Source organism: Leptonychotes weddellii, chromosome 10, assembly GCF_054177405.1.
Source record: "Leptonychotes weddellii isolate Sample4059 chromosome 10, ASM5417740v2, whole genome shotgun sequence".
NCBI lineage: Eukaryota > Metazoa > Chordata > Mammalia > Carnivora > Phocidae > Leptonychotes > Leptonychotes weddellii.
The window spans coordinates 101,200,421-101,216,442 of record NC_138378.1 but is presented as its reverse complement, the minus strand read 5'-3'; the positions used below and the strand labels follow the sequence as shown (position 1 = coordinate 101,216,442).

General features: G+C 38.1%; 1 protein-coding gene across 4 annotated transcripts in view; it reads left to right on the top strand.

Annotated features, from left to right (window-relative positions):
- The window catches only part of LCLAT1 (lysocardiolipin acyltransferase 1), a 178,778-nt gene that overhangs the window by 59,815 nt on the left and 102,941 nt on the right, over positions 1-16,022 (top strand). For all 4 annotated transcript variants that reach the window (XM_081796975.1, XM_006733190.3, XM_081796974.1 and 1 more), the window contains 2 exons: positions 3,398-3,566; positions 10,704-10,902. In XM_081796975.1, the coding sequence (XP_081653101.1) occupies positions 3,402-3,566; positions 10,704-10,902 (364 nt within the window). In that variant the 5' untranslated portion in view covers positions 3,398-3,401. The remainder of the gene's footprint in view (positions 1-3,397; positions 3,567-10,703; positions 10,903-16,022) is intronic.

Genomic DNA, 16,022 nt, shown 5'->3' with positions numbered 1-16,022 from the left:
CCCATTTTAAAAAGAAGAGAAGCTCTTTGCTCTTAAGGTTTTTTTTAACAAAACCAATCCATTCACTCATTGCATTGATGCTTATATGCACCATTATCACTTATCCCAAAATATGAGTCATAGGCCTTAGGTTTTTTCTTGGTGACACGTCAAAGGTATTTTTGGCAGGCCTGGGTGTGTGTACTTTGTCCTAGGACCTGTGCTCTTGTGATTCTTGCAGCTCCCCACTGTGTACACTATATATACTTCAGTAGTATCTGATGAGTTACAGTTCCCTGCTTAAGCGATGCTGTTTCAAATTTCTGTGACTCTGCATGTTCTGTTTTACTACCTGGAATTATCTTTCCCTTCCCCAACCTCACATCCTCCAAGAGTCTAGTGCATTTTTTTAATCCCTTTTAGCAGAGTTCATCCTGCCTTACTTTGATCTATCCTTAACACACGCTGCACGTTCCATTATATCCTCTATTGTAGCATGCAGCACATTGAATTGCAGTTACTTCTTAGTATACCTTTTAGACTATGGGAGCAAGGCTAGTTAACATTTCAGTTGTGAGGTGATTAAATAAGGACGTTTTATGAAGGAAAAGAGGTTTCCTTCCTGAGCAAGAAACTAAAGGCATCTGGTCTATGGATTTGTTTACCCATCTCCCCCCACCCCGTTTGGGGGTGCTTCCAGTTCTTGGCAGTTATGAATAATGCTGCTATGAACAATGGTATACAGGTTTTTGTGTTGTCGGAAATTTTGTGTGTCCTGGATATTCAGTAGTAGGATTGTTGGGTTATCTGGTAAGCATACATAATACTTTGCCTTGCCACCAGCGGTATGTGTGAGTTCTTACTCTTCTGCATCCTCATTAGTACGTGGTATCGCCAGGTTTTTGTTTTGTCTTTTTCAATTTTAGCGATTCTAAATAAGTGTGTAGCTGTCATAATTGTTAACCATTTTGTCTGTGAAACCCGTGAGACTTGGAAGTAGGCAGAATGGAGCTGGATTAAATACAGAGCCAAGGAAGAGTTCCTGAGGAGGCGGTAGAATGGCTCAGATTTGCGAGAGCTTGGTATGTCTGTCATACTCATGGTCGTGTCCCCAAGTAACTAGCACAGGGCCTTGCGCACACAGGAATCTCTTTGTATGTTTATTGAGTCATTGAACAAATGATCAAGAGGTTAAGGAAAAGGCAGGAGCTTGATAGAAAAGTAATTTTTTTTTTTTTTTAAAGATTTTATTTATTTATTTGAGAGAGAATGAGAGACAGAGAACATGAGAAGGAGGAGAGTCAGAGGGAGAAGCAGACTCCCTGCCGAGCAGGGAGCCCGATGCGGGACTCGATCCCGGGACTCCAGGATCATGACCTGAGCCGAAGGCAGTCGCTTAACCAACTGAGCCACCCAGGCGCCCCGATGGAAAAGTAGACTTGGCCTGAGTAACCCCAGTATGTTCATGGGACACATCCTTTTATATCTGAGTCTTTGTTTACAAACACGTGGTTAGAAGCTGATTCGGGGGCGCCTGGGTGGCTCAGTTGGTTAAAGCGACTGCCTTCGGCTCAGGTCATGATCCTGGAGTCCCGGGATCGAGTCCCGCATCGGGCTCCCTGCTCGGCAGGGAGTCTGCTTCTCCCTCTGACCCTCCCCCCTCTCATTCTCTCTGTCCAATAAATAAATAAAATCTTCAAAAAAATAAAAAATAAAAAAAAATTAAAAAAAGCTGATTCGGGTCTCTGATTCCCAGCCCCTCAGTGGGAGGGAGGTGGCGTAATATCCTGGAAGGAAGTAGAAGGCAGAAAAAACTTGGTGCTACCAGCTGGTTATGGGGACTTAGGAAAGTAAGTCATCGTAACTCTTCTGGTTCTTCGCTTGATGGATGTAAAATGAAAAGATTTTATTAGATGATATCAATATCTAAAAGAAAAAATATAAAGGAGCTTAATCACATCAAATGAGAAATAGTTTAATAAGCGAGGAAAAAGCATGTCTGAGGCTTTGATCGATGTGTGCAGATAGAGTGTGAAGCCCAGCTCTTCAGGGAGTTTAGGGGTAGGTGTCTAGACAGCTAGCGAATGGCTCGAGGGCAGAAACAAACAGAGCAACAGAGGGTCCTTAGAGGGTTTCAGGCAGAGGAGCAGTGCTGCAGATTGTCTTTTTCTTTTTCCTCTTTTAAAAAAGCTTTCTTGTAAAGACTGGAAATAAGCTGCCTAAGTGTCTTCTTTCAGTGCAAAGAGGAGAGCTTGGGCCTCAGAAAGCGAGGCTGAGGGTGCGGAGGAACACATACCGTCCTGGGCCGGCCAAGTGTTCCGCTTCTGCTCTTCAGTGGTCTTTCTCTCCGCCCTCACTTCGAAGTTCAGATTGTGAGTTTAGCAAAAAACCAGTCCTCATATATTCATTCTCTGTACTTGATAGGATTTTGTATACATACTCTCAAGTACTGGTAGAGATTTAAAAACCTGCTCCACACCCAGATAAACTGGAATCTGTGTAAGAGATTTGACCGGTTTTATTGTTTGTCTGACATTTATTAAAGCACTTTGACATTTGAAATTTTGTTTCCTGTTCTGAATATTTAAAAAGAATCACAGCTCTTGATGACTGGAATACCTTTTGTAATTTAAAAATTTTAAGGCCATTATTGTTTTCATAATTTTAATGATTCTAACAGTTTTATCCTGAGGCAACCCATATTTTTGCTCTTGTTTAGGTTTTAAAATCAAATGTTTGATAATTCGTTTTAAACTGTGTTTCCAACAGTTTATTTAAAAATGTCAATATTAAGCATTTCTGGTTATGAGGACCCTGAAAGTAATCTTTTGGCAAATAGTTTAGGAAAGTGAGGAATCTGACTTCTACTTAATCTTTCAGCTCATAAAGAAAAAGCCAGTTTAAGATGAGTTGCCCAAAGATACTACTTTCAGGTTTTAATGTGAAGAATTAACATATCTAGGTTTTTAAAAAAATATTTAGTGCACTCTAAAATTGCCAACACTTTCAGGCAGTCACTCTTAGGAAGCTGTTCTGTAATTCTTGGTCCATTAAGTCTACTCTTTGTAGTGGGATACAAAAAAACCTCTGGAATATTTTAAGGTTTTGTGTTGGGTAACTTCTACAGGTTTATGTTAATACTAATAACCAGTTAAAAAAACAAAGCCTTCTTAAACGAGACAGCTTTTTTTTTTTTCTAGGTTAGACATTTACTCTGAGAATATTGATTTCTAATGTACTGGAAGTTTGTTAGACCTGTAGGACATCTATGAGGGTTACCTTTATGGTATTCAAGCTCTTATATTCTTTGTCTGAGGCTTTTCTGTAGCCCTGTAATGAAAGATTATTTTATGCATTTTCAATTTGGGCAGATATATGTATAGTAACAAAATATATATATATATTTTATATCTTTCAGAATCATGGTGTCATGGAAAGGGATTTACTTTATACTCACTCTGTTTTGCGGAAGCTTTTTCGGAAGCATTTTTATGCTCGGCCCCTTTTTACCTTTGATGTTTGTAAGCCCATCTTGGTATCGCTGGATCAACAACCGCCTTGTGGCAACCTGGCTCACACTGCCTGTGGTAAGTTACATGCCTGATAAGGAGACTGGACCAAAGTGGCCCAGCTGACCAATTTTTATTTTGTTAGAGTCAGATTTAGTCAAATGTTAGAAGAAACCTATAAATCCTTTCTGGAGGAAATACAGGAACTAGAGAATTAAATATAATTCATGTCCTTGAAGTAAAATATCTTAAGAGCCATATTCCAAAATTACAAGTTTCTTTTATATTCCTCATGAAGTTTATTTTCCTTCATCGAGGTATACTTTGAAGAATTTTTACATCATTAATTTTGTGTTTCCATTTATTTTACAAGATAATGGCAAAAATTAAGATTGAGATAAACTGTTTTTTTGAACTCTTGATATTGATGTGATTGATTTAATTCTTCCCAGTAACCACAGAATTTAGGAATAAAGTGGTTTCCCATCTGTGAGCTAGAGTGACAGCATCTGTAAGGTAAAAGTATGTACAAAATGTGTAGTAGATTCTTGGAACAGGCAGGTATTCTCTGCAAGGTCAGTGCATACAGCTCTGAGCACATCTCCCTGATTCTGAGCTCGCAACTGGCAACGTCCTGTAGGATTCCAGTCCAGTCCCGTCCCTCTTCTGGACTAAAGCTGCTTTAGCCCTTCCATGTTGCTGCTAGTCAGTAATGCCTTCTCCAAAAATGGAGTGACACCCATGCACTGCCTTTACCTTGAATAGCTTATATTTCCTGAGACTGTTCTGTTCTTTCTTTTTCCTGAGCAACAGCTAGAACTTAATGTTACTGGGCTTATGGAGCAGTCATGGTGGGGGTGATGAGGATATACCTGACCAGGAAAACAAGGAGGGAGTCCTTGTCCTTCAGTTGCTGAAGGATCTTTTTCCACCTGTGTCTTTTGAACTGCGTTGCGCTTTCCCCCTCAGGCAGCCCGCCCTTGTTATATCTGCAGAGAAGAAAGTACGCTAATGCTGTGGGGAGCTATTACAGTGCACCCTCTTCATATTTTAAAAAGGATTCCTCTGGTGACTAATTTTAAGAATTGCATTTGTCCTTTGTCAAAGGTTAATTTTTTAAAAAAATTATTCAGTTAACTGTTTTATGAAATGTGATCATGTTAAACTAAAAGTAGTCCCGTCTCTCCGTCTGTCCCTCCCTTCTCTCCTCTTCCCCCTTTCTTTTCTGTTTTTGCACTTAAATCTGTAAGCACAAAGAAAGGGACTATAGCATAACTGGTAGATGATAAATAACTATAACTGGTATGGTTGCATATTTAATCCAGATTACGGAGAAGAATTATAAGATTTTGTTAAAGGGTAATGATGGTCATAGCTGTTAAGCACTTATGTGGCAGATACTGTGCTAATAAGTACTTTAGGATGCCTTCCTTCCAGGCACTACCATTATCCCCAATTTACAGAAGAAGTAGAAGCTTTGAGAAATTAAATAATTTGCTGGAGGTCACATGCATAAGCAAATTATTTAAGTAGAGCTGAGATTAAACTCACTTTGCTGCCATTAGAGCCTTAGGTGATAGGAAAACCTTGGCAGGGTCACATGGCACTTTAACTTCCAGTGGTAAGAAGTTCACTGGGACCTTATGATTGTTTCAAAAGAAGAAGGTTTGGAGTTCTTTCAAGCCAGGCAATGCCTCAAGGGAAAAAAATTTGAGAAACTGATAACTACTAACAAAATCAGTCTCAGTGGCATGATGATTTCTCACAAGTCACCAGGTTCACTGACCCTCTCTTCTGCTACCTCTATTTAAAATACCGTACTTTCAAGTTCTAGAATTTATATTGGGTTCTTTGTTGGTTTCATTATGTTCTGAGCTTCCTTATCTGTTTTTTTCCTGTAGGAAGTACATTGTATTGAATATTTATAATATTCTTACATTATCAGTATGGATCCTCCTTATACATTTATTCAAAAATTCTTTTTCCTTTCATAATAGAAGGAAGGATTTTTTGGTAAGTTAACTGTTGTTTATGGCAAAAGTAAGCAGCAGGGTCCTGGAACATTCATCCAGCAACTATTTAGTAAGTGTCCACCGTGTGCTAAGCATATTGCTAGAAGGTAATGACGAACAGGACAGATAGGACTTCTGGCCTCGGGGAGGTAATAGTGTTCTGCCTAAGCTATCTTGCCTACTTGTAGATATGCACCAGCTTGACTAGTTTCTGTCTTTCATTCGCCTGAGAGACTGCCTCCTTTGTTAGAGGACAGAAGGTGACTTCTCAGACCATGAAGTTTTTAGAGGTAGATTTTTAAATTAGCTTTAAGGATATGAAGTCCATTGTTTCATTGCAGTCTTCAAACAGACCATTTAATAGGGAATATTTGTTTTGTGGTGTTATTTACAAAATGAGTATTTTTCCATAAAATATCATACTTATATTAAGTAAAATAAGCACATAATGCCCAAGTCACATAAGGTTAACTGTCAAAAGTAGATATTTCTAAAAAGTCCTCTACAAGCTATCTAAATGTTAACTAATTCTATTTATAGTCATTATAAAACCAGAGACATTTCATTTAGAAAACTTTTAACTTTTTTAAGATTTTTATTTTATCATCTGTGAAATAAGGAAATCGGACTGAGCCATTTCAGATTCAGCATTGTGTATCTGATTCTAAGGCAGACATTTGGAGGTAAATGATTATTTGGTAGTAATCATACATTGTTTTACATTTCATTTAATGTCTTAAATTTTCCAGTGCATAATCTTTTGAATATGAATCACATTTTTGGCTACTTCTCTCTACCAAAACCTGAAGGGTTTTGAAAATTTTCTTCTAGTTACTACATTGGTAGGAATCATTGCAGTTGCAAAGCTTTAGTGTCCACGATCAATCTATTTTCCTTGGAGAGCCAATATAAGTAGAATGCTTATTGGTACAGACATTTGGTTTCACTATTGGCCTTACCACTTTCTAGTCGTTTGAACTTGGCGGAGCTCCTTAGCCTCCCTAAACTTCTCTTTTCATTTGAAGAACGGGGGTTCTAATACTACCTACTTACCTCAGACAGTTAGTTATTCTGACGACTAAATGAGGTAGTGAATATAGCCTTTTCAGAAGTAGCTCTGCTCCCTGATATCATTCAGGGACTCAGATTCCTTCCACCCAGCCTGGCATAATACTCTTTTATATGGTCAGGACTGGTCACTACCACTTTTTTGCCCCACTCTGCAGGAAGTGGGTCTGGGAGGAAGTCCAGAGCAAGTGCTTTCCTTTAAATCAGTGAATTACAAATAGCACCTCTCTCTCTTGCTCACCGTGTTGGAGGGAACAGCGAACGGCTGTAATAACATCTGGGAAATATGGTCTTTCCTCTGGGCAGCTAGGTACATAACTAAAATCTTTTACTCTGGAGGAAACACTGGACTTCACTCGACAAATTCTGCCATAGCTGCTTCTGCTATGTTACTATCACACAGCATTACACCATACACTATGGTACAAGTCTTTATACAACTCCAATTACATGCACTAGGGTGGATGAGGGAAGAGTGGAAAGATAAGAATGCCGTTTTTTTGTTTGTTTTTTTAAATTTAAGGTTGCCCCCACCTCCACTGAAAGTGAGAGGAAATGGGAAATGTGAGGGGGTGCTGTACTATAATTCTTGTGTTTCAAATAGCATGTAGACCAGTCACTTCATCTGATGGTCAGCTGGAGAAAGCTGTTGCAACAGTCTTCAGAAAAAACTGGCTGAGTTGGATTTATTTAGTGTACTGGTCTCCCCGAGGTACCTTTCTGAGAGATTTTCAAGGGTTAAGTTTCAGCTATTCCTGACTTTTGCTTTATTACCTGAGTTCAGAACATAATACACACGCAAAATTCAACCACCACTGTAGTATTAAATTAGTGTGTATTTGAAAAAACTTCTATTACCTGTTTAACTCACTGCCTTGATTCTGAGTAAGGGCATATCAAGCAGAGTCTTTCAGCTAAGAAATTTATAGAAGTTGAATGCCTTATAACTAGGTTGCAAAAAATTGTCAGGGTGTCTTTTATGACCTTTTATTTCACACTTTTACAGGGTGCTAAAGGAGTTTTAATTAGAAGCAAATAATTTTTTTTACTCAGTGAGAATTTAGTCTTTTCTCTGCTATACACGTACTTTATTTTAAGCAATCCCAAACAGTTAAAAAAATGTTCACTAATAATAGATTAGGTAAATGCACTTAAATTATTGCTTCACAGAAATAATCATAACGATCTCTTTTGTAAGCATCTCTTGTGCATTAAAATTATTTCATTGGCAAGATTTTTCTTCTCTCACCATTTTTAAGGAGCACATTTTTTTGTGTTAAATGCAGTACCACAGTAAAATCTTCTAGAATCTTAGAGTTAGAGGTCGCCCAGTCTAACCTATCTTTGTAAGAATTCCTTCCAGAACAGTCTGCAGAGTGACCAGTCTCTCTTGGTACATACCTACAGTGGGGAGTGTAGGTCTTTATTCATTTCATTTTAGGACAGTTCTGTTCAGCATAATCAGTATTGTCAAGGTCAGACTTTGCATGTGCACTTTTTGCGTCTCAAAATTCGGAGTCTTTCCAACAGTCCAATTGTTATTTAATAACCTGGGATTATGAAAATTATTTGGAGTTCTGTCCTTTCACCCTAAGTCATGACTCAGGAATTGAGAGATCATTTGCTAACTCCCCACACAAGTCTCTTCCACAGCCTGCTGATTCCAGTCCAATCCTAGAACAAAACAGGTGTTCAACAGATACAGAGTATAATTTCTGCCTAGACTGCCGCTAAGAGAGGGGGCATCGTGTTTGATGAGTGACTTGGGAATTCAGCGCCTTAAATAGCTAAGGATTTGAGGAGCTGGGCCTAAGTGGAGTCTGAAAAGCCCAAGCAGATTGGGAGATGGGGAGCGCCAGAGAGTTGATTTTACCTCAGACTAAAAGAGCTTGGGGCATGATGGCAAAACTGATTCTCTGTGATCGTGAGGGGGAACCTCTCATCTTTGTGTTTTCAGACACGGTGGGACACTTGGAGGTAGTGATTAGTGGTCTATATAAGATCCTCAGAAATTGCTTCTGTAAAGCATTATTAAATTTTATAAGATTAGTTTTTCTTCTATACTAGTTTATGTTCTAGACTAGAAAAAAAGACACTATTCTCACATTTTTTCTATAACAGCTTTTAATGTTTATATGATTAATCAGTTTTAATCTGATTATTTGAATTCTGCAGTTTAGAGACATTACAACCTTATCTCTGTGTAGTAAATATTTGTAGTTCTGCCTTTGCAGGAGCTATAAATAACATTGACTAGATAGGTCTTGTCTGGTATTACAAATGATTAATGTGAGTTTGAGATTTAGGCTGTCCAAAAGGTTATATATAACTTTCAGGCACATTCTGATGAAGTGCTGGATGGCAAGGGAGAGAATGCCATACGATATGCTCCTGGACAAACAGTCTGGATTTATTTTGACATTTGGGACCCACAGGATACACGTATTAGAAATTGCACTTAAAAGGTTAAGGTTTGGGATTTATAGGCTTTAAGATTTTTAACTCTTTTCTGTGGTACAACACACATCTTCCTACTAGTTAAGGGAAGGGCATCATGCATTTCAGTTCTTTGTAAAAACTGTATCATTTGGAAAGCAGAGTGGGCGGATCCAAATTAATAAGCCATAGATGGTGACTTCACACTTGTCTTTTGGGCTGAGATTAAGTGATTCATTTTGGGAGGTGATGGTCCTATATACTTAAAGCCTAGAGGACTCTGCCATGATCCTCTCCATCAGGAAGTCTTTCTACATAGAGACTTGGCTTCCCAAGACTTTGGAGTGGGGGTTATAATTGAGTGGTTATGGACCCTTTTGAAAATCTGATGAAAACTGCAGGCATTGAGCAAAGTACCTGTGTATACATTTTCAAGAGGTGTTCGTATTTATTTACCCCTTGAAGGCCATCCTTCTAGGACTTGATGTTAGGTTAAACACTCATGCCCTAAAGTGAATCTCAGCTCTGGGATCTGTGGGATATCTGTTTTACTCTGTTAAGATGTTAACACTCTGATTCCATAATTCTTTGGACACAAAACATTCCTGACTTTTCCTTAGCTAATATTCCTTTTAATCTTTTTTTTTCTTGGTCCACTCATCTGTGTCATATATATCCAAAGTTAGTAAAACATAAATGCACACTTTATCAAACAGGTCAAGAACTAGAGTATCAGAAAGTAGGTGGTTTGCTGGAGGGCTGAGAAGTTACAACCATCTCGTAAGAGTCATTTCCTTGCTGTTCTTTATAATTTTACATATGACACTTCTTGTTTTGCTTCTCTCAGCATTATGCTTGTTGTGTGCCATCCGTGTTGTTGTAGATGCCTGTAGTTCATTTACTTTCATTGTTGCTTCATATCCCATTATATGGCTATACACTTCTATAAAGGTTTTCATGATGTCTTTTCTCTGCCTTGGACCAGTTTTCTCTCTGTGAATAGTGAAGTCATATTTTAACTAGTAAATTTTTTTAACCTAAAAATTATTTGCAATTTAAATAAGGGATTGAAATCAATAATTAAGTTTTCTTATCTTCTGTTTTTTTTTCCTCCACAAAACCAGTCTGTAATATATTATATGCCTGGTTATCAGAAAAGTTAATTAAACAAATTCAACAAATACTTGAGCATCTTCTACGTAGAAGATGCCAGGCTGCAGAACTTTATAAACATATAGTTATTTTATTCTTTATATATTATTATGCAGATATGTATATGTGTTTAAAAAGATCATAATACAGAAAGGTATAAAATGAAAATTTTGACTTTCTGTTCCCTCAGCCCTATACCCGGTGTTAATTATCCTTTCTAGAAAGTAATAATCTTATATATCTATAACCTTAAAAAGAATCTTCTTGCATGTCTTTTACACTTTTTAACTTAATAATATATCCTGAAGATTTCAGTGAAGGTTAGCATTTAATTAGGAAACTGTCAGAAACCTAAATTAATAAAACTAAAAATAGAAACAGGGCCTTTGTATTCTCATTCTTCCAGATTTATTATCGAAGCAATAATCTTGAGAAACACTATGGCTTTGACTTATTAGAAGTCTGATTTATTTACAGGATATGATAAAATTTACCTATGGGAAACCATATTTTCAGTTGTTACATGTCTGTATTATTTATTCCTTAGGCATTGCTGGAGACCATGTTTGGTATAAAAGTGATTATAACAGGTGATGCGTTTGTTCCTGGGGAGAGAAGTGTCATTATCATGAATCATCGGACAAGAATGGACTGGCTGTTCCTGTGGAACTGTCTGATGAGATATAGCTACCTCAGATTGGAGAAAATTTGCCTCAAAGCTAGTCTCAAAAGTGTTCCTGGATTTGGTAGGTTATTCACAAATTATTTTAAGTTGTTCGTTCATTTAATATGTTACTCCCAGACACCCACCCTAAAACTACACAATAACTTGTTAAACTCCACTTAAGTATTAAAGTCATTCCCATTTTTTTCTCACTAGCCTAAAAACATGGATCCAAGAGATTAAATATTTCAAAAAAGATTAAAATAATGTTGAGAAAATAAGCTCTTCTCAAGATAAGGGTCCCAGAGAGACCAACACTTTGAAGAATATGAATTAATAGTTCAGTAACTTTTTATTGTATATTATGCTTGTGGTAATTTAGGCCAGAAAAAAATGAACTGATTCATTCACATTCATCTAACAAATATTAATTGGATACTACTAGTTGCTGGTATTTTCTGAACTTTCCTAATCCATAGCTTTTTTTTTTTTTTTTAGAATTCCTAGCAGTGCAACATGCCTTATGGTAGACAAGTAGGGATATTTCAGCATTGCATGTTACAACTCAATCTTCCTCCACTTAATGTGAAACGGGGTGGGGAGCAGACTACATATGTATTAAACCAGCTATTCACATATGGGTATATGAAAACTCCCTGACAGCTTTATCTATTACATCTCTACTTCTGTGGTTTCCAATGTAACCTTGATTATTTGAATTCTTTGCTTTCGAAACTATGCCTTTATCAGTGTACTGAAATGGTTGAGGATTTGTGAGGGCAAAAAGGTAGGTGTTTTCCTCAGGATGGACTAGTTGGGAGGTTTATACTGTTAGGAGGTTTATACTCTTGGGACACTCTTTAGGGTTAACATCCCCATAAAACTAGCATGAAACTGCAAGGCATTTTATGACCTAGCCTCAGAATTCATATAGTGTCGAATTCATATAGTGTCACATCCGCAGTATATTACTGGCGAAGGCAGTCACTATCTTCAAAGATTCTAGGGGAGAGCAGAGAGAAATGTCGAAGACCTTCCCAGTATTTCCAAAACTGCCACTTCCCTTAAAAGGACTGATGAAGAAAGAAAAGGGAAGACCCATGTTGCCAGTAGCAAGAATAACGTCTTGTTTGTTCTTGATTCTGCATAAAATTATGCAGATGAGTTTGAAAATTTATATGAAATCAGGAAGTTACAACTGACAACAGTGACAAAAAATTTAAGCAGTCTTGTATCTAATAAAGAGATTAAATCCATAATTAAAAGTCTTCTTAACAAAGGTTTTTTGGACCTTTGTCCAAACGACAGCAGCCTGATTTTTCTCAGACTTAAAAAAAGTGATCAAATAAATCACTCATCTCTTCAGGATGACTAGGAAACAATACCATAACCTTCTAATTGCCTTAACTAGAGAAATAAATTCTGAGGCCTTAAGAGTAGAGGGGCATGAACAACTAAGAAATAGCACAAGCAAAAGCATCCTCAAAAAGAAAAAGCCTAATACTAAGTTCCAGAATACTGAACACAGGTCAGGACATTCTGGTTCACAGCACATGCTATAGGGAAATGATTATAGAAAGACAGTGTGACCTGAAGACGCAGCCTCAGAGAAGCATTGCTTTTGAAGGAGAATCAGATACAAAGAGAAGAGTTAGCTCCCCATAGAGGTGTGGCAGTGAGGAAAACAAAGAAATTAAAGATCCTGCAGGAAGAAAAAGAGGGGCAAAAAATAATAGCCTTTCCTCACTCCTCCCCCAATAAACCTACAAAAACTGCTGTAAAATAATTGTATATCTGTAAAAGAAATCTCCTAAGTGAAGGGCAGAACTGAAAAATCCAAAACCTACACTGTAACACGACACTCTTCAACTGAATGAAATGTCATCAAATAAACATTTGGGAGTATGGGGGCAAAAAACCACTTTGAGAAATACAAAGAACAATAATGGTCAAGAAGACAAGAAAAAAATATAAGGAGAATGGATTGAATTTAAAAAAAAAAAAAAAAGGACAAGAAGGCAAAATCCTACCAGAAATGTATAGGAAAACAATTAAAATGAGGAAAAAAAATATCCGAAAGTAGTTGAAATGGAAGGTAGTCAAAGGAGGTCTGACATATACATAATTAGAGCCCCTAAAGAAGACAATTGGACATATAACCCAAGAAAACATTTTGGGCATAAATGAGGACATGAGAGGCACTTCCAGGATGACAGCATGAGTAGCTCCACAGACCAGCTGCCCAGTGAAATGGTGAAAATTCTAAAACAAGTCATTGGAAATTCAAGAAAGTTTACCAAGATTTGCTAAGAACAATGAGAATCTGTGGCATTTGAAACAACACATTTTCTTTTCCTTCCACCTCCCAGTTTAGTCAGACAGAAACTTCACTTCAGACTGGCACAGCCAAAAAAAATAGGCCTCCCTCCCTCCTTCTCTGGCTCCTCATTGGATGGCTTTCTTCCACAAGTCCTGACTATCTTCACTGGAATAACTTCATATTGATTATACAATGACTGGGCTCTGTGGTTTTCAAGAAAGCAAATTAAGCTAGAAGTCTGTGGTAAAATAAAAATTTTACATCTGTATATGAAGGAACGATGAATTTGAAGTACAAGAAAAGTGGTTGCATTATCACTTAATGCCAAAGTTTTATTTCCATTTAATATAGTACATAAACATATTTAAAGCCTGCATTCTCCAGTTAGGTATTACTTTGACTCAAACCTAAATACAGAATATTTATCTCCTATTGTGAAATTAACTTTAGAGCAGACATGTTTAGGCAGGATCTAGGAACCATTAAATTTTCTCTTTTAATGTCGTATATACTATTTAACAGCCTTGGCGGGTCCACATTTAATTTATTTAAGAGCTTATATTAAAAAACTATTTAAACAAAAAACAAACATGATGAGCATGTGTGGGTCATGCTACAGCAAAGGGGGGAGGAGTAAATATGTAGAGCTTTAGAATGTGTTCTAACTTAAGTTGCTACTAACTTAAAATAAGGCTACTTACATTTGTAACAATCTATGTAAGTCTCATGGGTAACTACAAAGCAAAACCTTGTAGTTAGATACACAAAAGAGAGAAAGGAATTCGAGCATACCAGTGCAGAAAATCATCAAATCACAAAGGAAGAGAACCAGAGAAGAAGAGAGGAACAAAGGAACTATAAAATAGCCAGAAAACAACACTATGGCAATAAGTGCATGCCTATTAATATTTACATTAAATGTGAATGGGCTGAATTCTCAATGAAAAGACAGAGTGACTGACAAGACCCATCTATATGCTGCTATAATACCTCACCTCAGATGTAGGAGTACACACGGACTGAAAGTGAAGGGATGGAAAAGATGCACATGGAAACCTACAGAAAACATAATCCATGCACATGGAAACCTAAAGAAAGCTAGATAAAGACTAATTAAGAGACAAGGTCATTATATAATGATAAAGGGGTCAATCCAATAAGAAGATAGCAGTACAGTAATAATACGGGACTTTAAAACCCACTTTTATCAATGGATAGATCATCCAGACAGAAAAATCAATAAGGAAACATTGGCATTAAAATGACATAGACCAGACAGACTTTACAGACCTATACGGAACATTTCATCCAAATTCAACAGAATACACATTCTTTTCAAGTAACACATGGAAACATTCTGTAGGATATGTCAATTGTTAGGCCACAAAACAAGTTTTTGTTTTGTTTTGGTTTTTAGTTTTTATTTAAATTCCAGTTAGTCGGGGTGGGAGAAAAGATGGCAGAGGAGTAGGGGACCCTATTCCATCTGGTCTCTGGAATTGAGCTGGATATCTACCAGACCACTCTGAGCACCCATGAAATCAGCCTGAAATGTAAGAAAATAGATCTGGATCTTTAACAAACAGAATATCTCAGGCGGTTGGTTTCGAGGTATGAAGTGGGGAGCCGTGATTCCATGGGCAGATATCAGAGGATAAACAGCAGCGGGAGGGAGCCTGGCTTTGGGGATCCTACATCTCTGGTGAGCGACAGCTTTGCATGCTGGGGACGGGGCACAGACTCCCAGACCGGTAGCGGCGGGGAAAGGACTTTAGGGCAACCCCCAGGACAGAAACCCGGAGCGGTAGGGTCGTGCGTGTGAACTGGAAGCAGCTGGCAGTTTTAGAAGCACAAAGGGCAGAGATGTGCCCTGACCTGAAGGCAGGACTGGGGGCACTGCGGAGAGGCACACTACCCAGGACGCTGCAGTTTATAGCAGCATGGACAGAAATGGAGATAGTGTGGCCTGGAGAGCTCACTGAAGAACAGACTGCAATCTCTCTGCTCTGAGGCAGAGGGTTGGAAACAGTCTCTTCTGCTCTGACTCTCGGAAGAGACGTGGAAAGCCGCCAGAGAACAAAAGCCTCAAAAACTGGTTCGCACTGAGCCCATCCCCCTCCACAGGGGGCAGGGCAACTCTGCCCAAGCAGGGTTGCCTGAGCAACAGCGCCGCAGGCCCCTCCCACAGAACACAGGCTGGGAGAACAAGAGGCCAGCAACCCTAAGGTCCCTAGAAAACAGGTACATCTTGCTTGGGTTCTGGTCAATAATTTGGACTCTATACATGCCCTCAACCACCCATCAACAGAATGACTAGGGGGAGGAACCCCCAAAACAGAGAAGACTCAGAGATTATGACTTATGCAGCAGATTTACAAATGGATGCAGATATAACCAAGATGTCAGAGATGGAATTCAGGCTAGCAATTGTAAAGACAATAGCTAGAATGGAGAAATCAATTAATGGCAACACAGAGTCTGTAAGGGCAGAAATGAAAGCTGAATTGGCAGAACTTAAAAATGCTATCAATGAGATCCAATTTAATCTAGATAATCTAACAGCTAGGGTAAGTGAGGCAGAGGAACGAATAAGTGACTTGGAAGACAATTTAATAGATAAAAAGGGAAAAGAGGAGGCCAGGGAAAAACAACTCAGAATCCATGAAAATAGAATCAGAGAAATAAGTGACACCATGAAGCATTCCAATGTCAGAATTATTGGAATCCCGGAGGGAGTGGAGAGAGAGAACTAGAGGATATATTTGAGCAAATTATAGCTGAGAACTTCCCTAATCTGGGGAATAAAATAAACATTTTGTGTCGTAGAGGCAGAGAGGACCCCTCCCAAGATCAAGGAAAACAGTCCAACACCCCGGCATGTA